At 36.4% G+C, this 18,227-nt stretch overlaps 1 protein-coding gene across 1 annotated transcript in view; it reads left to right on the top strand.

The window, feature by feature from the left end:
* Window positions 1–18,227, top strand: part of pear1 (platelet endothelial aggregation receptor 1) — a 56,280-nt gene extending 38,053 nt beyond the window's left edge. The window contains exons 6-24 of the mRNA XM_067448492.1: window positions 2,046–2,170; window positions 2,988–3,109; window positions 4,097–4,205; window positions 4,281–4,417; window positions 5,980–6,192; window positions 7,788–7,962; window positions 8,074–8,194; window positions 9,885–10,048; window positions 10,409–10,511; window positions 11,863–12,009; window positions 12,106–12,237; window positions 12,560–12,688; window positions 13,865–13,990; window positions 14,080–14,289; window positions 15,414–15,523; window positions 16,091–16,217; window positions 16,328–16,390; window positions 16,463–16,663; window positions 17,365–18,227. Coding sequence (XP_067304593.1) covers window positions 2,046–2,170; window positions 2,988–3,109; window positions 4,097–4,205; window positions 4,281–4,417; window positions 5,980–6,192; window positions 7,788–7,962; window positions 8,074–8,194; window positions 9,885–10,048; window positions 10,409–10,511; window positions 11,863–12,009; window positions 12,106–12,237; window positions 12,560–12,688; window positions 13,865–13,990; window positions 14,080–14,289; window positions 15,414–15,523; window positions 16,091–16,217; window positions 16,328–16,390; window positions 16,463–16,663; window positions 17,365–17,507 — 2,657 coding nt within the window. The 3' untranslated portion in view covers window positions 17,508–18,227. The remainder of the gene's footprint in view (window positions 1–2,045; window positions 2,171–2,987; window positions 3,110–4,096; window positions 4,206–4,280; window positions 4,418–5,979; window positions 6,193–7,787; window positions 7,963–8,073; window positions 8,195–9,884; window positions 10,049–10,408; window positions 10,512–11,862; window positions 12,010–12,105; window positions 12,238–12,559; window positions 12,689–13,864; window positions 13,991–14,079; window positions 14,290–15,413; window positions 15,524–16,090; window positions 16,218–16,327; window positions 16,391–16,462; window positions 16,664–17,364) is intronic.

The following is an 18,227-nucleotide window of genomic DNA, read 5'->3' as shown; positions in this document are numbered from 1 at the left end:
GGACTGTGAAACCCCATTATTAGCTCGCATTGGCTAGAGGAGGCTTGACACTTCCTGAATGCCTGTGTGTTGGGAGCTTTGTGGGAAATTAGAGCGGTTTGAGGTTTTAAATACACATTTCTTTCACTCTGTCCTGAGAGACCAAACTGCTAATCAACTTCTTGCCTGTTTAAAATCATGCAAAAGGATCATTAATAAAGTAGAATATACATAACAGCCTATAGTAGATACACTAAAATCGAAAATGCATGCTACACAAAGCAAAAACAGCTTTTGGAGAGAAAATGTAAGGCTAACTATTTAAGTTGGGGCTTCTGGGAAAGTGCCCTTCAAGACAAGACCTTTAACCCATCAACAACTTTTCCCTTGTGGACTATAGAGGAATTTTCCCACATCTCAAAAAGTCATTCCATATCTACTAGAAACACGTACACTGTTTGATAAAACTGTTTTTATTTTTCATCTTCACACAATATAAACATGTGACTCACATGGACAAAGAGGGGTGAAAATGATCAGCTTCATTGTTTATAATCTTACATCACAAGTTTGTAATTTTAGATGATGCTGATTTATCCTGGGGGACTTTAGGGCATGGGGGCTTGGGAACAAAAAATTGGACTTGTAGTTTAGCCCAATTAAGTGTCATGGTCAAGGAAACTGCTTTGAGCTGAAAATCAATCAAGTTCTGAGGCTTCCTCTTGTCTTTTTAAAGTGGTATGCATTTGCTTTGAGAACTGGTTGGACGTCAGCTCAGTGTTTGAATTGAGACAGCTGGTGAGCTCCAGTTCCCAAAGCCTGATATGTGGACGTGGGGTGCTGGAATCATTCACGTCCCCTGTTGTCAGTGTCAGACCACAGGACTGTAAATCTCTGCCCTGAAGGAAAGACAGAACAAACATTTTGCAGAATATATAAAAAGTATACAGTTTGGGGTCAGTAAGAATTTTTTTTAATAGTATATTCCTCAAAGACATGAAATCAAGCATGAAATCAATCAAAAGTTGAAGATTTTCATTTCAAGATTTCTATTTCAAATTAATGTTCTTAAACTTTCTATTCATCAACTGTAACGGTAAATGTTTCTTGACTATGATAATAAATGTGATAATAAATGTTTCTTGATATTAGAAGGATTTCTGAAGGATTACTTGACTCTGAAGACTTAAGTGTGGGCTGCTGAAAATTCAGCTTTGCCATTACAACATTTTAAACATTTTAGATTTTAATAATATTAATTTAATAATAATAATAATTGCAGTATTATTGTTTTTACTGCATTTGTGACTAAATAAATGCAGACTTTTGATTTTTTTTTTCAAAACATTTAAAAAATCTTACCAACCCTAACTTTTCAATTGTAGTATCGAATTTCTATTTTAAAAAAGTATATATCTAAATCAAAATAGAAAGAAATCCTTCAAAAATTGATTATTGATTAATGATCTCTTTAATTCCAGAGAAGCTTTCTCGGTACTGAGCTATTCATCCTCTTTGTGTGAGTGTGTGTGTGTGTGTGTGTGTGTGTGTGTGTGTGTGTGTGTGTGTGTGTGTGTGTGTGTGTGTGTGTGTGTGTGTGTGTGTGTGTGTGTGTGTGTGTGTGTGTGTGTGTGTGTGTGTGTGTGTGTGTGTGTGTGTGTGTGTGTGTGTGTGTGTGTGTGTGTCTGTCTGTGATGGATTCCTCTTCTTAACCCGTAAAGGGTACGTGTCATCAGTTAAGGTTGTGTCATGACCGAAATCCAATCCCTGTGTGAGTGCTGGGCTGAGCTCTCTCTGAGGTCCGGCCAAACTCCATCTGTTAAATTTCCCATTTGTAACTCATTCCTTTTGTTGGGCTCCGTACAAATTCTCTGGCCAATCACGCTATCGATTACTTATGCTCTAAATGCCAGGGATGCTCAAGAGAAAATATTTAGGAAGCCTGATTTCCTCAAATGACCAAACACAGTCAGACCACCTTAATCAAAGAAAACCATTTGAACAGACTTTGTAATATGTGTTTTTGCTGATATCTCAGATTTAGCTGAATTTTTCTTTGTGTTTAGCATGTGATGCCCAGCACTGGGATACAGGATGCAGGCGACTCTGTGAGTGCCAGAACGGGGGAGAGTGTGACGTTCTTACAGGAACCTGTCAGTGCCCAGCCGGATACACTGGTGAACGCTGCCAGGTATGGCCGCACAAACATCCTCTTTATTCATCTTGATATGGTATCATGTCAATAATGAACTGGTTTTATTGTTTAATATATTTTAGTGAAATATATTATTAAATGCAATATTAATATGAAAATGGTAACTACTGCACATTTTCCATTTTTTACTGTGTGATTTGTGAGAAGATACACTGCCCGGCTAAAAAAAAAAAGTCTGTTTGAATTTAAATATGCAAAAAAAGTCTATGAGGGGTTCATTATTGCCGTGATTATTATGTTTCTAGAATGTTATATATTTGGCAACAGTTCTTCTAACCCTAATTCAAGGAGTGTGTAGCTTTTCATTTCTTAAAGACACATCATGGCCATATTCCAGGATGTCAAGATTCATCAGGCTCAAATTGTGAAAGACTGGTTGGAAGGGTGCAAAAAGAATAATTTTCACACATGAATTGGCACCTCTGACTTTAGAACTTAAATTCATTGAAAGTCTTTGGGATGTGCTGGAGGAGACTTTACAGACTGCTTCCATCAAGAGGTGCAATAATTTTTGTTCAAGATCTCATATTGACAATGTAAGAGTCCAGCATTCTTTCATGCTCAGTCTACTCCAGCACGTCCCAAAGACCTTCAAACATAAAACATGCAAGAAACATAATAATCTCTGCAATAGTGATCCAATCACAGACTTTTAAGCAGCTGTCTATTTAAATCCAAACAGCAACCTTCTTTTTTGCCAGGCAGTGTATACAAGATACAAAAAGCTAAAGTTACAACGTACATTATATTGAAAGTTGAATCATTTTAATGAAATACGTTTTCTTCCTGTCAGGACCCCTGTCCGGCAAAGTCGTTCGGTCAGGGCTGTCTGCAGCAGTGCCAGTGTGGAACAGGCGGATTCTGCAATAAAACCACTGGAGAGTGTGTGTGCAGAGATGGATTTACGGGAACTCTGTAAGTACAGGAAGTACTTTAGAATAATAGTGTACTTTCTTACTGGGTTCTGTATGTTATGGAGGGATTTCAAATGCTAAATTTAGTCGCATAAGCCTATGCATATTTCTATTAACATTATTCTCATATTAAGCCAGTATGCAGACTTACTCTGTGTGTCCGCGTGTGCGTGCACATACATTATCAGAGGATTGCTTCATATACTGTACTTTTGTATTCTTGGAGCCAGATTTCCTAACAGCTTGCGCCAGCGCAAACCCTCTTTTGGCATAAAAAGCTACTGTCAGGAATTACTAAAGACACACAGTGAAAAATAGTGCTGAAAAGGCGTGGACAGTTATTTTTGCGGCTGACCTTATTGCGTATGCATTTGTAGGAGTTTTCCTTTCAGATGCAAAATTTTTGGGAGGAGAGTATTTACATGAATCATGCAATGTGATTTACTAAGGTTTGCACTAGTCAGCTTACTGGTATTTGCGGCACTATTTACCACGAAAAAAGCATGACTCAATCCCCTATTTTGTGCTGCTCTTGGTAGATTGTGTTGGTTATTTATGGAAATGATCCGGCTGCGTCTGTGTTCTTTAATTTGCGCATCATCAGTAGATCACATGCAGAACTTTCCACTACCATCAGTGTTTTTTTGGATTGGCACTCTCACGCTAATTTGCCCTTTTTAGTAAATCTGTCCCTTGGTCTTTTCTGCGATTTCAGTTGAGTGGAAAACATAATGCCATGTCTATGCCTGTGCTATTTTATGTATTTATTTTACTTTTTGATCAGCATAACAATTTGAATCAAAAGTTGAATTGAAAAACTAATTGAAATTTCTTAGTATTTGCTTGAATGGAAGCATCACGACCTTTTGTCACAGATGTACTTATCTGGTTAGTGGCCAAGAAAGTGTGCAACTGAAATCTTCCTTAAACATTTTACTGAATAATGTTTCCATATTTTACATTTTTGAATGATGTCTTTGCCGCTCAGATGCGAAGAGCCGTGTTTGGGGACGAAACGCTGTCCTGCACGCTGCCCATGTCAGAATGGAGGCATCTGCCAGGGGAGAGGGGTGTGTTTGTGCCCACCCGGCTGGATGGTGAGAAATCTGAGTCATGGTTTTCTTTTTGTTTATTTGTTGGTCATCTGTTTTTAGCTTCTCTCTCTGTTTCAGGGTGCGGTGTGTACTGAGAAGTGTCCACCGGGCCGTTTTGGTTCAAACTGTGCTAAAGAATGTTTGTGCCATAATGGAGGTCACTGTGATCCAGAGAAAGGCCAATGTCAGTGTGATGCAGGCTATACAGGAGAAAGGTTTGTATAATGTACTCTCAGATTATACTAGAATTTAGTATTCCAGCACAGGTGATAAACAGTTTTACTTCAAATTAAGGTTAAAGATAAAGAATATATAGCTTATATACATTTTAAAATATAGTTTAAAGATCAGGGCTGAAAGGATGCTTGAGGCCCTTAAGTATCAAGCCATACTGTAAGCCACTTTTCCACCATCAGGTCAAACCGTTCTCACTGCTTAACAGTTCCATTCCATGCCAATACAGCCTTGTCGGTACTGTTGTAAAAAAATCCCCTACTCACCTGTCTCCAGTCGACACTTTGACTCAAATTTATCCATCTAGCTCGCTCCTAATCGAGGTCGGCTGAGCCGGACGCTGTTTCGTCCACTATGAAGTAGCACTTGGGAATAAAATTGCCAGACTCCAGACAATGCCTTCGACACTAGGCAATCTGAAAAAACCCAGGAGCATTTGACCCCCAAAGTCTGGTCACCAAACTATTACTACTTGGATAATCTTGTTAATTAATTCAAGAATATTTAGGTTTATAATGGGCCTGGTGCTCACCTTATTGATGAACATGTGTAATTGCAAGTAAAACATGAATTTGCAAGTAAAGATGCATCAAATTCAGCTGCCTCCATTCATCTTCGGATACATGCAATGCAGTCAAGTGAAAATAGCTGCGTGATTTAAATGATAAATCTATTATTCAGTCTATTTGCAAAAACCCTACATTGTGAATGACGTAAGCGTGCTCCAGCCTTCTACGTTAAAGGGATAGTTCATCCAAAAATGAAAATGCTGTCATTATTTACTCACCCTTAAGTTGTTTCAAACCTGAGTTTCTTTCTTCTGCTAACCACAAAATTAAATATTTTGAAGAATGCTTGTAACAAAGCATATAGAGCAACCATTGACTACCATAGTGGGGGAAAATACTATGGTGGTCAGTGGTTGCTCTCTCTGCTTTGTTACTTTGTTACTTTTGTGTTCAACATCAGAAGAAAGAAACTCGTACAAGTTTGCAACAACTTGAGGGTGAATAAATGATGACAGAATTTGAATAAGGCGCTTGGCCAGCTACAGAGAAACTGGCAGCCAGGCAACAGACACAGGGACCAATCCTGGAAAAATGGTGGAAAGAGGAAAAGTAACCGGAACCGCTCCTTACCATGCTTAGAACTGTTCGTCTGATGGTGGAAAAGGGTTTGTCCTTGAGCACAATTTCAAGTATATTTTTTCTTCAGGGCCCAGATTTTATATTTGATATAAATAATAAGTTTACATTTGTCCAAATAATTTTACATGAATAAAAATAATGTCAATTATATAATAAAAAATAAAAAGATATTTGCAATAAAATTGTATCATCAAAAATGTATATAAATCTCTGATTTCAATCTACATTTAACAATGCAGTTGATTGTACAAACTTATTAATTGTATTTAGTAATGTAACTATGGATTTGTAACTCTAGTAAAGCTGAACAAAGTCTAAAATCCACAGTACATCTTCTGATGTTATCTGAGCGGTGTGGTTCCATGATTTGCTCACTATGAGTGTCTCCTGTGAAGGTGTAACGAGGAGTGTCCAGTGGGTTCATATGGCGCGGACTGTAAGGGCGTGTGTGACTGTGCTAACGGAGCCCGCTGCTATAACATCCACGGTGGGTGTCTGTGTGAGCCGGGGTTTAAGGGTCCGCGCTGCGATCACAGGATGTGTCCTGATGGGGCCTACGGCATGCACTGCGAACACCGCTGCCTCTGCAACTCACAAAACACTCTCAGGTGTGCTTTGTGCTTCAATGACTCTTACTGATGAGCACTAGCTTTGATTTGCCAGTGTGAAAACACAACTACTACTAGAAAAAATGATTGACTTTAATGATTGAAGGATTTTCATCTTTGTTCTCAGAGCAGATTTTATATTATATGATATTTTTATACATATTTTGAATGACCTTTTACTTTCATTTTACTTTTAGTTTAATTTTTAGCATTCGTTTTATGTATTTGCTTTTGAAAATATTTCTAAAGTTTTATTTTTATTTCAGTTAGTCAGTTTAGTACTTATTTCAGCTGGCCAAGGCAACGCTTTTCATTTTTGTTGAGTTTTCATTTTTTTATTTACTTTTTATTTCAGCTTTATTTCAATTAACATTTTTTTTTTTAAGATTAAAGTTTTAGTTCATATTTAAAAGTTTTAGTTAAAGCTGCAGTCCATAACTTTTTGCGCTCTAGTGGTTAATAAACAGAACTGCATGAGTCTTGCGGAAGAACATTGCAGCCAGAGCTACTTCTCTCTGTTAACGTCTATGGTGAGTCATGCAGGGACTGTGCTCCTCCGCAGCGGTTCCTACCAATCTGGCCTGAAATAGTCCCAATATAAACACTTATTATAAGTGTACCATAATGATTCAGGGTAGGACAAAAACACGGTTTGGAAAGTGGATTTAAGGTGGGGTAAAGTGCTTTCTGGTAACCGTTGTTGATATTTCAAATGACCAAAACAAACACGCCCCTACCCCCAAAATGGGTCTTGGCCCTATTTTGAACGCTCCGCCCCACACATACGTAACCCAGGCAACGACTATGGAAGAATCTGTGTGTTACTAATCCAGGTCGAATATTCGATGAAAAAGTCACCCCTTCCATCACAAAAACACAAACCGATAGAAGACGAGCCGACAGTCTAGCTAATGACATATTACAATTATTACAAGATTAGAGTTATAGCGATCACAAAAACACAAACAGTTCTCATGAACAACTTGATAACGTTAGTATACAAGCTCGATAGTCCAGCTAATGAAATATTACAATTATGACCGGATGGGTTATATAGATGAAAAGAGGAAACAAACATAATATTACGAGTATAGTATCTTACCTGTCGGATACATTTTGTGAGCTGACGCTTGAAACCTTGAAACACTGAGGGGATTTAGATGCTCCATATGGTGTGGAAATGAACGGGTCTTTATCATCGCTGAAGTGAGCGAAAATACGATCGCAAATGGACAAAGAAGCGAACGTGACACACGCATATTCAAGCAAAAGCTTCTATTCTCACCATAGACACGCCCCCTTACCTCTGATTGGCTACAAGTTTGTTATTCCACTTGGCCTGAGTCCTTTTTCTAAAACGATTTTGAAATAACACTTACCCCACCTTTAATGTTGTACATTTCCATTACATCATTTTTGTAAATCTTGAACACAAAAAAAGTCACGGACTCAAGCTTTAATGAAAACAAAACTGCTGAGAACAAAGACACACTATTTGTGTTGACCAATCAATCAACTGATCATTCTAATAACCAAATGCTGTTCAGCAATTTTCCCACATGTCATATGTTTGGATTGTGTGGTGGATGTTACAGCTGTCACCCTCTGAAGGGGGAGTGTACCTGTCAGCCTGGGTGGGCGGGGCTGTACTGTAATGAAACCTGTGCTCATGGTTACTATGGTAACGGTTGCCTGGAGCCCTGCCTCTGTGTGAACGGAGGGGTGTGTGACACAGTGACTGGCCAGTGCCACTGTGCTGCTGGATATACGGTGAGTGGGACAGACATGGTCACAAACAAAATAACTTATGCAATACAGTAACTCATAATACAGGTAACTAATGCCACCCCAGATGTTTAATATTCCTATGTGTGTGTGTAGGGATTGCACTGCGAGAAGCTCTGTGAGGATGGTTTCTATGGGAAGGGCTGCTTGTCTCCTTGTACCTGCGTTAACTCTATAGCCTGCTCTCCCATTGATGGAACATGTTTCTGTAAGGAAGGTGAGTTTTGGTACACTACAAATGAAAAGAAAAACGAATTAAACTGTGAATAAAACATTTGGTCAATGAATTAAGAGCATCAGTGAGACAGTAAATGAGTCAATAAATAATGACAAAATTCAAAATGAATGACAAAATAAAGGGAACAATCTCCTCAAATGCACTCTTGATCTTTATCATATAATGTATGGTTTTTATATATATATATATATATATATATATATATATATATATATATATATATATATATATATATATATATATATACACACACACACACACACATATACTCATAAACATATTAGGAATTAATACTTTTATTCTGCAAAAAAATATTACATTAATCAAAAGTGAGAGTAAAAACATTTATAAATGTCAAAAAATATTTCTATTTAGCTTTAAAAATAATAAGACATGTTTCTTAAGTACCGAATCAGCATATTAAAATAATTTCTGAAGGATCCTGTGACGCTGAAGACTAGAGTAACGGCTAATAAAAATCAGCTTTGTCATCAATTACATTTAAATGACATTTTAACCCTTTAACTGCACCCCTCACCCCCCTTTGAGAAAAGATGTGGAAATCTCAATTTAAATGGTTGTAATTCAAGAATGCTTTGGAATATAGAATATGTTTGTTATTGGTTTAAATAAGACACATACACTCTAAAAAATGCTGGGTTAAAAACAACCCAAATTGGGTTGAAAATGCACCGACCCAACAATTGAGTTGTTTTAACCCAATGGTTGAGTTGTTCTTACCCAGCAATTGGGTTGTCTTAAGCAACATTTAACCCAACCACTGGGTTAAAACAACTCAACCACTGGGTTAAAACAACTCAACCATTGGGTTAAAACAACTCAATTGTTGGGTCGGTGCATTTTCAACCCAACTTGGGTTGTTTTTAACCCAGCATTTTTTAGAGTGTAATCACAATCAAATGTACTCATTTAAACATTTTTAACTGATATAACATATATTTGACAAAATAATTTACTATGAAATTACTATAAAATCAAAGCCGTATATCTACCTAAGATGTGTTCTTAATTGGAAGTTGATATCACACAAATTCAATTTCCTGAGATTTTGTTTAGGCACTGTACTAAAAATAGTCATCCACATTCCATTGATTTTTTTTAATGCATTCTCTTCTGTAACAAATAAATACATTTCTGTTCAAATATCATTTCTATCACAAAATATAACCAAACATGGAACCTTGAGACCTTTCCAATGATAGGTTTTGTCAAGATTAGAGGTTATGGTTTTAAGGTTTTTATCATAAAGTAGTTAATGTTGTAATATCAAACCAATCACTGCCCACCAGGGGAGGAGCCTGCTTAAATAATTAAAGTACTGTTTTAATGATAATGCAGCTTCCAATTTCATAATGGGTTTTCACAGGATTTTGAGTTCGTAAGCTTTCGCATGATACCTAATTTATGATGAAGGTGTTCTGCAAAAATGGCATTTAAAAAAACAGCAAGTGCTGACAGTTAAGGGGTTAAAATATATTAATATGATATACATAAAATATTTAAAACCTGTTATTATATTACCTTTTTTTTTTTAAGTTTCCTTTTGTTGCCTCTCCTCTTAATATTGACTGTCTGATGGTAGAAGTGAGAACAATGTCACCCCGACAGTGTTTTAAAATGTTTAATGTGTATGTGTGTGTGTGTTTAGGATGGAGGGGACTTGACTGTTCCATCGCATGTTTAAAGGGCACATGGGGTCCTGGCTGCAACTTTACCTGCCAGTGTGCAAATGGAGCATCCTGCCACCCTGCCGACGGTTCTTGCAGGTGCACTGCAGGCTGGAGAGGAGCTTCCTGTCACGAGTCCTGTCCAGTAAATCAAATATCTGATTTATCATACAGTGCACATGCGTTTGATTTACAATAACCAGTTTATAAGATGCAGGAAATTCAGCTTAAGTCACACTTTTTCCTCTCATGAACTGAATTTGACATCTGTGTTGTTGTCGGTTCAGCATGTCTGTCTCCTAAATCAGCTCCAGTAATCTTTACACCATAAGCACAAGTTATTAATCGGATGGCAAATGAATAACACTCCTCTGACTCTGAGTATATGTTGTATGGCCATCCTTTAAATTAAAGTAGTAATTAAGTTAGAGCCGATTAATCTCACTGGGCAGAGTCATAGTTACTTGATCGTTCTGAATCAGAATTTCCATTTTGGTTTAAACAGATCGGGACGTTCGGCCCAGGCTGTCGGCAGCAATGTGACTGTCTGCATGATGAAGGATGCGAGAGTGTTACGGGCCAGTGTCTGTGTTTACCTGGTTGGACAGGTAGGACTTTATTCACATTTATGTATATTATTGCCTTACGCAAAACAGTTTACAGTATGCATGCAGTTATAAAGGTTTAAATGAATAGCTTTTGGTTGACCAAATAATGAGTCAAGCAGGAGATAAAAATCACAACTGATATTCTGTCACTGGAAATGGAAGGATAAGCCAAGCACATTGCATTATTAAATAGAGTATTGTGTTCAGTATGCGTTATTAAATACTAATACGTCAGCACGTTTTAAAGGGTTAGTCCACCCAAGAAAGAAAATTCTGTCAATAATTACGTACCCTAATGTCGTTCGACACCTGTAAGACCTCCGCTTATCTTCAGAACACAAATGAAGATAGTTTCATTGAAATCCGATGGCTCAGACCGGCTTTCTTTGACACTAATGTCATTTCCTCTCTCAAGACCCATAAAAGGCACTAAAGATGTCGTTACAAAGCCTCACTACAGTGATTCTACAATAATTTTATGCAGCAACGAGAATAGTTTTTGTGAGCAAAAAAACCCCCCAAATAACGACTTATATAGTGATTTCTAAACAAAGTTTCAAACATTATGAATCAGTGAATCGATTCAGGATTCAGGATCACTATATAAGTCGTTATTTAGTTTTTTTGCGCACAAAAACTATTCTTGCCGCTTCATAAAATGATTGTAGAGCCACTTTAGGGAGATGGGCTTTGTAACAACATCTTTAGGGTCTTTTATAGGTCTTGAGAGAGGAAATGACATTGGTGTTAATGAAGGCCTTTCTGAGCCATCAGATTTCAATAAAAATATCTTCATTTGTGTTCCGAAGATGAACGGAGGTCTTACGGGTGTCGAACGACATTAATGACTGAATTTTCATTTTTGGGTGAACTAACCCTTTAATTTGTTCCCTTGTTTTGATTAAACTAAAATGAGGGACAAGTTCAACGTGGCCACGATTTACCTAAACAAGAGAACAAATTAATAAATAATGGAAACAAATTCTTAATTTATGGTCACAATATATAAATATATATTTTGTCATGTACAGGGATTTGTATTTATCAGCAAAGTGGTCTGTCATCTAAGTTTGCATGCCTAAAGAAATTTTGCACAAATCTCTACAGTATGTATATTAGTCAGAGATTTATAAAAATATATCTGAGACCCCAAACATAAGTAACAAGTGACCATTTTTGTAAACAATGGTTGAAGTATGTTATCAGTCTTGAGTATATAATCAGTTCTCAGAATATTTGGAAAAATCTAGTGTGAAACTAATGAAACTTAGATTTGTTTTCCTCCCCAAGCTATTAAAATAGATCATTAATCTTAAACAGCATATTAGAGTTTAGGCTATTTTTTCTGCAGGTCTGCGCTGTACACAGCAGTGTCCAGAGGGAAAGTGGGGCCATCAGTGCAACCAGACCTGCTCCTGCCTCAACAGCGCCACCTGTCAGGCACACACCGGAGCCTGCGTATGCAAACCCGGATTCTGGGGAGCTGAGTGTCAACACAGTAAGTATTCTGTACAGTCACCGTTATCACCGTGTCTCTGAGAGCTCAGGTCACATTAGAGCTGGTTTAAAGAGAGCTCCCATCTTTTCTCTTTAGTGTGTAGTGCTGGTCTATTCGGAGAGAGGTGTAGCCGTCAATGCCCATCATGTGTGCATGCCTTGTCCTGCCATCACATTACAGGCGATTGTCTGTGTCAGCCTGGATATACGGGACAACTGTGCGAACAAGGTTAGATATAAACATGCACACACAGTCATCAAAAAATCTAAATTTTGTCATTATTTGCTTAACTGCCTCATGTAATTTCTAACAAAAACGCATCAAACACAAAAGGGGAATTTCATCGCAGTAATTTTCCATGCAATTACAGTTCATAGCGACCATTATCTGTCAAGCTCCAAAAACGGCCAAAATGCACAAAAGTTGCCAATTTAAGTCACTATTCACTGAAAATAAGAACATAAATCGTTTAAAAAAATTGTCCTTTTTGAGTGAACCATTCTTTTAAACCTGCTATAAAAAATATATGCTGTTTTTGTCTTATTTCTAGCCTGCCCAATTGGTCGGTATGGAAGCCATTGTAGTAATGTGTGCAGGTGCACCAACAATGCAACCTGTCACCATCAGGATGGTTTGTGCCTCTGTCCCGTGGGATGGACTGGACCGGACTGCGCTTTATGTGAGTTTTCCCCATATGGAAAGAAAATATATTACCCTATATACAGCTCTGGAAAAAATAAGAGACAACTTAACATTAAGAAATCAGTGTTAAGTGGTTTCTTAATTTTTTCCAGAGCTGTGTGAATGATCTATATATTAATGAAATAACAGTATATTTGAAAATATACATATTTACAGTAATATTCAATAATATTTTGTGTTAATATATTGAATAATACATAAGGATATGCCCCTTTTCATATATTAAAAAATATGTGACTATCAATTTAATAATATATCATAATGTATGTATGTATGTATATATATATTTCACCCAAAAATGAAAATTCTATCAATAATTACTGTCGTTCGACACCCGTATAATAAAGTAATTAGCAAAGAGACTATGACTGTGTTGAAGCGTTTGCAGCCATTACTATTATACTTAAGTATAATAACAGTTCCAAAAGTAATACAAAAGCTAACAGATCTCCCCCTATATTAACATTGAGCAAAACATGTGAAATAATACTTCAATTTACTCTCCTTTAACAGTCAGAAGCAAAGCATGCTGGGAATTAGAAATCTGCTGTAACTCATTGGTGAATGTGTGTACATGCATTCACAGTTATACGGAAACATGTTTCTTTGTGCAATATACAGTATGAACACAATAAAGGGTAAAACTTGAAGCTGGCTGGTAAAGATGATAAAACATTTAGAAATGAAGACAAAAATAGCATTACATGTAATATTCATATATGCATCAATATAGAGCCATAGATGGTCAATGAATTAGTTTGATTGCTCTTACCCCATTGGTAGATATTTTTTCTTTTTTTTTAACCATAACCCTTACTTAATTTTGATACAGTTTTTAGAAAACAAAACTATCATCAACTATCATTTTGAACCTTAAGTATATCTTGATTTTAAGAACGTTTAGATATTTCTACTGGGAAAACAAGACAAAAATACAGAATAAGAACATGACTTTGTGCAGCATTGAAGGTGAATATTAGATTTGATTATCCTCAAAGGGACTGTATGGCAGATTTCCTGGATGTGGTTTCAGAAGAAATACCTCATATTGTGATTCTCAGCTGAAAATATTTTTTTATTCCTGGATCAGGCTCTATATGTCTATCACTCTCTACAAGTTCATCAAGCCTTTGCCAAATGTCTGTCTTTGTAGTGTGTCAGCCTGGGACGTTCGGCCCTAACTGTGCTCAGACCTGCTTGTGTCCCCCAAACCATTCCTGCGATCCTCAAACCGGAGACTGTATATGTGTGCCTGGACCAGGCGAGGACTGCAAACCAGGTATTAAAAGTAACACACATTTATATGTCATGTTGACATCGTCAATGCTGTATCAGTGCGTGTAACGTAAACGCTTGTGTGTTTTTCAGAGAAGGAGCTGAGCATGATGGTGCCTGTGTCTCCGGTGGAAAGGGACTCTTGGGGTGCGATCGCAGGCATTGTGGTGCTGGTGATTCTGGTTGTGCTTCTTTTGGCTGTCCTGCTATTATATCGGCGCAGACAGCAGGACAAACAGAGCAACACACCCGTCGTGTCTTTCTCCTCAACCCGCACAGTCAGTTCAGAGTATGCTGTGCCAGGTAAGCCACGAGAGTTTCTGATACTTTCTGTAGTGCCACATTTAAATTGCCACTTAAAATGCTTTTTTTAAATGCTTTTGAAAGAAGTCTCTTATGCTAAACAAGTCTGCAGCAATATAAAATACAGCAATATAGCACTGTAAAAAAAAAAGTTGAGAAAACTTAAAAGTTTAAAGGGTTAGTTCACCCAAAAATAAAAATTATCTTATTAATTACTTACCCTAATGTCGTTTGACACCTGTAAGACCTCCGTTCATTTTCAGAACACAAATAAAGATATTTTTGTTGAAATCTAAAGGCTCAGAAAGGCCTTCATTGACACTAATGTCATTTCCTCTCTCAAGGCTCATAAAAGACACTAAAGACGTCATTAGAGAGCCCATCTCACTACAGTGGCTCTAAGTAGAATTTTTTACAGTGATTGAAAAAGTATTACTATTATTTAAATTATTTAAAATGTATTATTACAATTAAAATTTTTCAATGTTTCAATGTTTTATGTTTATATATATATATATATATATATATATATATATATATATATATATATATATATATATATATATATATATATATATATATATATATATATATACTGCCATTACTCCAGTTTTCAGTCACATGATCGTTCAGAAGTCTTTCTAATATGCTAATTTGGTGCTGGAGAAACATACAATATAATAATTATAATATTTGTTACATTTATATAGCGCTTTTCTAGGCACTCAAAGCGTTTTACAAATAGAAGGGGGGAATCTCCCCAACCACCTCCACCATTATCAATGTTAAAAACAGTTGTGACAACCATTAAACTTTTTAGTGAAAAGAACAGCATTCATATGAAATACAAATCTAACTGTCAGTTTGAATCAATTTAATGCATCCTTGCTAAATAAGCATTAATATCTTTCCAGAAAAAAAATCTTATTGGCCCCTAACTTTTGAATGGTACTGCATTTGAAGTGCTTGTCACTTTTTTCTAAATAGACAATATAGCTATTTGTTTGTGTCAGCCTCAGCAATGTGTGCTACCTGACATGGATTCTTTAAAAGAGTAAAGCTCCTTCATTTACATAACCATATTCAACATGATATTTCATTTGACATTTGCACTTTTCTTTTAGATGTTCCGCACAGCTACCATCACTACTACTCAAACCCGAGTTATCACACACTGTCTCAGAACAGACCTCCACTGCCACACCTGCCCAACAACCAGGACAGAACCATCAAGGTACTACTATGGCTATGTTCTGAATATATACTATCTATACTATCATATTGTTGGCACTGTGACAAATTGCTTATGTTTTTCATTTGTAAGTCCCTTTAGTTAAAAGCATCTGCTAAAATAAAACATTTGAGCATAATAAAACAATATACAGTGAACGATGTACAGTATACAGCACTAGCCCAGAATGCAGTCCACTTGATTTGCAAGGTGAATAAATGAACCAGAACTGATATAAACTGGTGTTTTTAAACAGAATTTATGGAAGCCCATTTCCGCAAGAAAAAAAGCATGCTTTGGTAAATGATAATGAGGTAAAAAGTCATCATTATGAGATTAAAAAGTCAAAATTGTGAAATACTAAATTGAAATTGAATGACAATATTATGTCATAATGAGATGAAAAGTCATCATTATGTTAGCAGTAGTGCTGTATATTAATTGATTACATATTTAACAGAAAATTTTAGCAGTCATTTTCTGTTTTTGGAGCAAAATAACATTTCTTTTTACGCTGAATTTTGCAGATATAACAGAAATGACTTTCCTTTACGTCTCATGCTTTGACAGAACACCAACAACCAGCTGTTCTGCAGTCTGAAAAACATGGAGAGGGAGAGAAGAGGTCTGTTTGCAGCTGAGACAAATGCAACTCTTCCTCCAGGCTGGAAACACCAGGAGCCACCTAAAGATCCAGGTAATGGATACTGGGAAACAATTCCACTGTATGCTTGCACTGTAGTCTGAGTTTGTTTTGTGCTGTGCGGTTGTCTGAGTAAACTGGATGTGGTCTTATTGTGTTTGCAGGGGCTTTTGGGATTGATCGAAGTTACAGCTATAGTGCTACCATGGGGAAGCATTACAACAAAGGTAAAAGTCCCCAAGATATTGGGCTTCTATATATCTTATTTAATCGTGTCTAAAACCCTGTTGTGGTTGCAGAGTTGAAAGATTCATGTGTGGCAGTAAGCAGCAGCTCTCTGAACAGTGAGAACCCGTACGCCACCATCAAAGATCTGCCCGGACTGCCACCATGTCCTCCAGAGTGCAGCTACATGGAGATGAAGTCTGCAGTGCCTCGTGAAAGATCCTACACTGAAATCAGCCCACCGGTCATGACGCCCTCCACTCTCTCATGCAGAGGTATTTTTATTCAAAGAAACCGGATATTACTCTATCTGTGCTGAGGGATAGAAAAAGGAAAATATCAGAAGCATTACTATATTTTTTATGTTTTTAAAGTCTCTTATGCTTATCAAGCCTGCATTTATGTGATCAAAAACTGAATATATATAATATATTTCTGTGATGCAAAGTCTAACATGATCCTTCAGAATTAATTTTAATATGCTGGTTTATTACAAATGTTAGAAACAGTCATGCTGCTTACTTTTTTACTAAAAATAAAAAAATAAAAAATTACAACATATTTTTTTTAGGATTCTTTGATGAATATTTTATATTATTCATCAATTAACAAAATCTATTACTAAAGAAAAAAACATTCATTCAGAGTCTTTAAATATATTTTTGCTAAATGCAAAATGTATTTTATATATATATATATATATATATATATATATATATATATATATATATATATATATATATATATATTGGACAATTTAAACTGAAAATGTACAACAAATGGTCAAAATATGAGGAAATACATGTTAAAATATAATCAGGAAATATAATAAAAAATTATATTTCTGCAAATGTATTTCTAAATATATATAGAAATATTTGCATACAGTATTTTTCTATATGGGTACATGGGTTGGGTTTCTCGGTGTGTCAGGTATCACATCTGGTGTAAAATGTGTTTGTTTACTGTATTACAGAACATTGTACCCTTGGCAACGTTGTGGAACAGGAACCTCAGAATCATTATGATCTGCCCGTCAACAGCCACATTCCCGGGCATTATGATCTGCCCCCAGTGCGAAGACCACCCTCCCCATCCCCACGGAGACTGCCCCATTGATCTTCTTGAAAATGACTAAAAGACTTCGGTTCTTTTCTAAAATCACTGCCAAAGACAGAGGCAGCTTAATGTCTGCCTTACAAGCTGGATAATGAAATACAAATACTGCCCACCACAGATGAATGGATGGATGGCATCAAAACTGTGCAACATTGCCATCTACTGGACAACACTAAGAACCACTGAATGTTCATGGAGAAAAAGGTCTCCTTTAAAAGGCACTTAACCCATTCAAGTCTGTGGAAAACAATACTGCCAATGACTGTATTCCTCTTTTTCCACCTGACAATATTCTTGGTGGCTAAACTACTATCATACAAAATAGACAACCGTAGAAATAGATTCTGACAATTTGCTGGGTGTCATTTGGAGACTCATGAGAATTTCTACAGATTTGTGCCCTTCTTATGTGAAAAACTGAACTGCAAAAGAACTACACATATGCTCATATAAAAATATGTGCAATTTAAGACTTTCTAGGAAATATCTGGACATTAAACGGTTAAATGCTCAATATCTCTCTGTTTTAAATGCTATTCATATTTCTTATCTAATCTGGAAAACAGGGTGTAAATGACTGTAATTTTTAACAGCTAAGTTACAGAACATGTAATATACAGTGTTGCGAACATTTGCTATGAATTTCAGCTGAATTCAACCAAAAGAACTGTAAATAGTGTAAATAAAATCAAAGTTTCCATGCACAACTTGTCATGAAAC

Source organism: Pseudorasbora parva, chromosome 7 (assembly GCF_024679245.1).
Source record: "Pseudorasbora parva isolate DD20220531a chromosome 7, ASM2467924v1, whole genome shotgun sequence".
Taxonomy (NCBI): Eukaryota; Metazoa; Chordata; class Actinopteri; order Cypriniformes; family Gobionidae; genus Pseudorasbora; species Pseudorasbora parva.
This window is presented reverse-complemented; position numbering and strand designations above follow the sequence as displayed.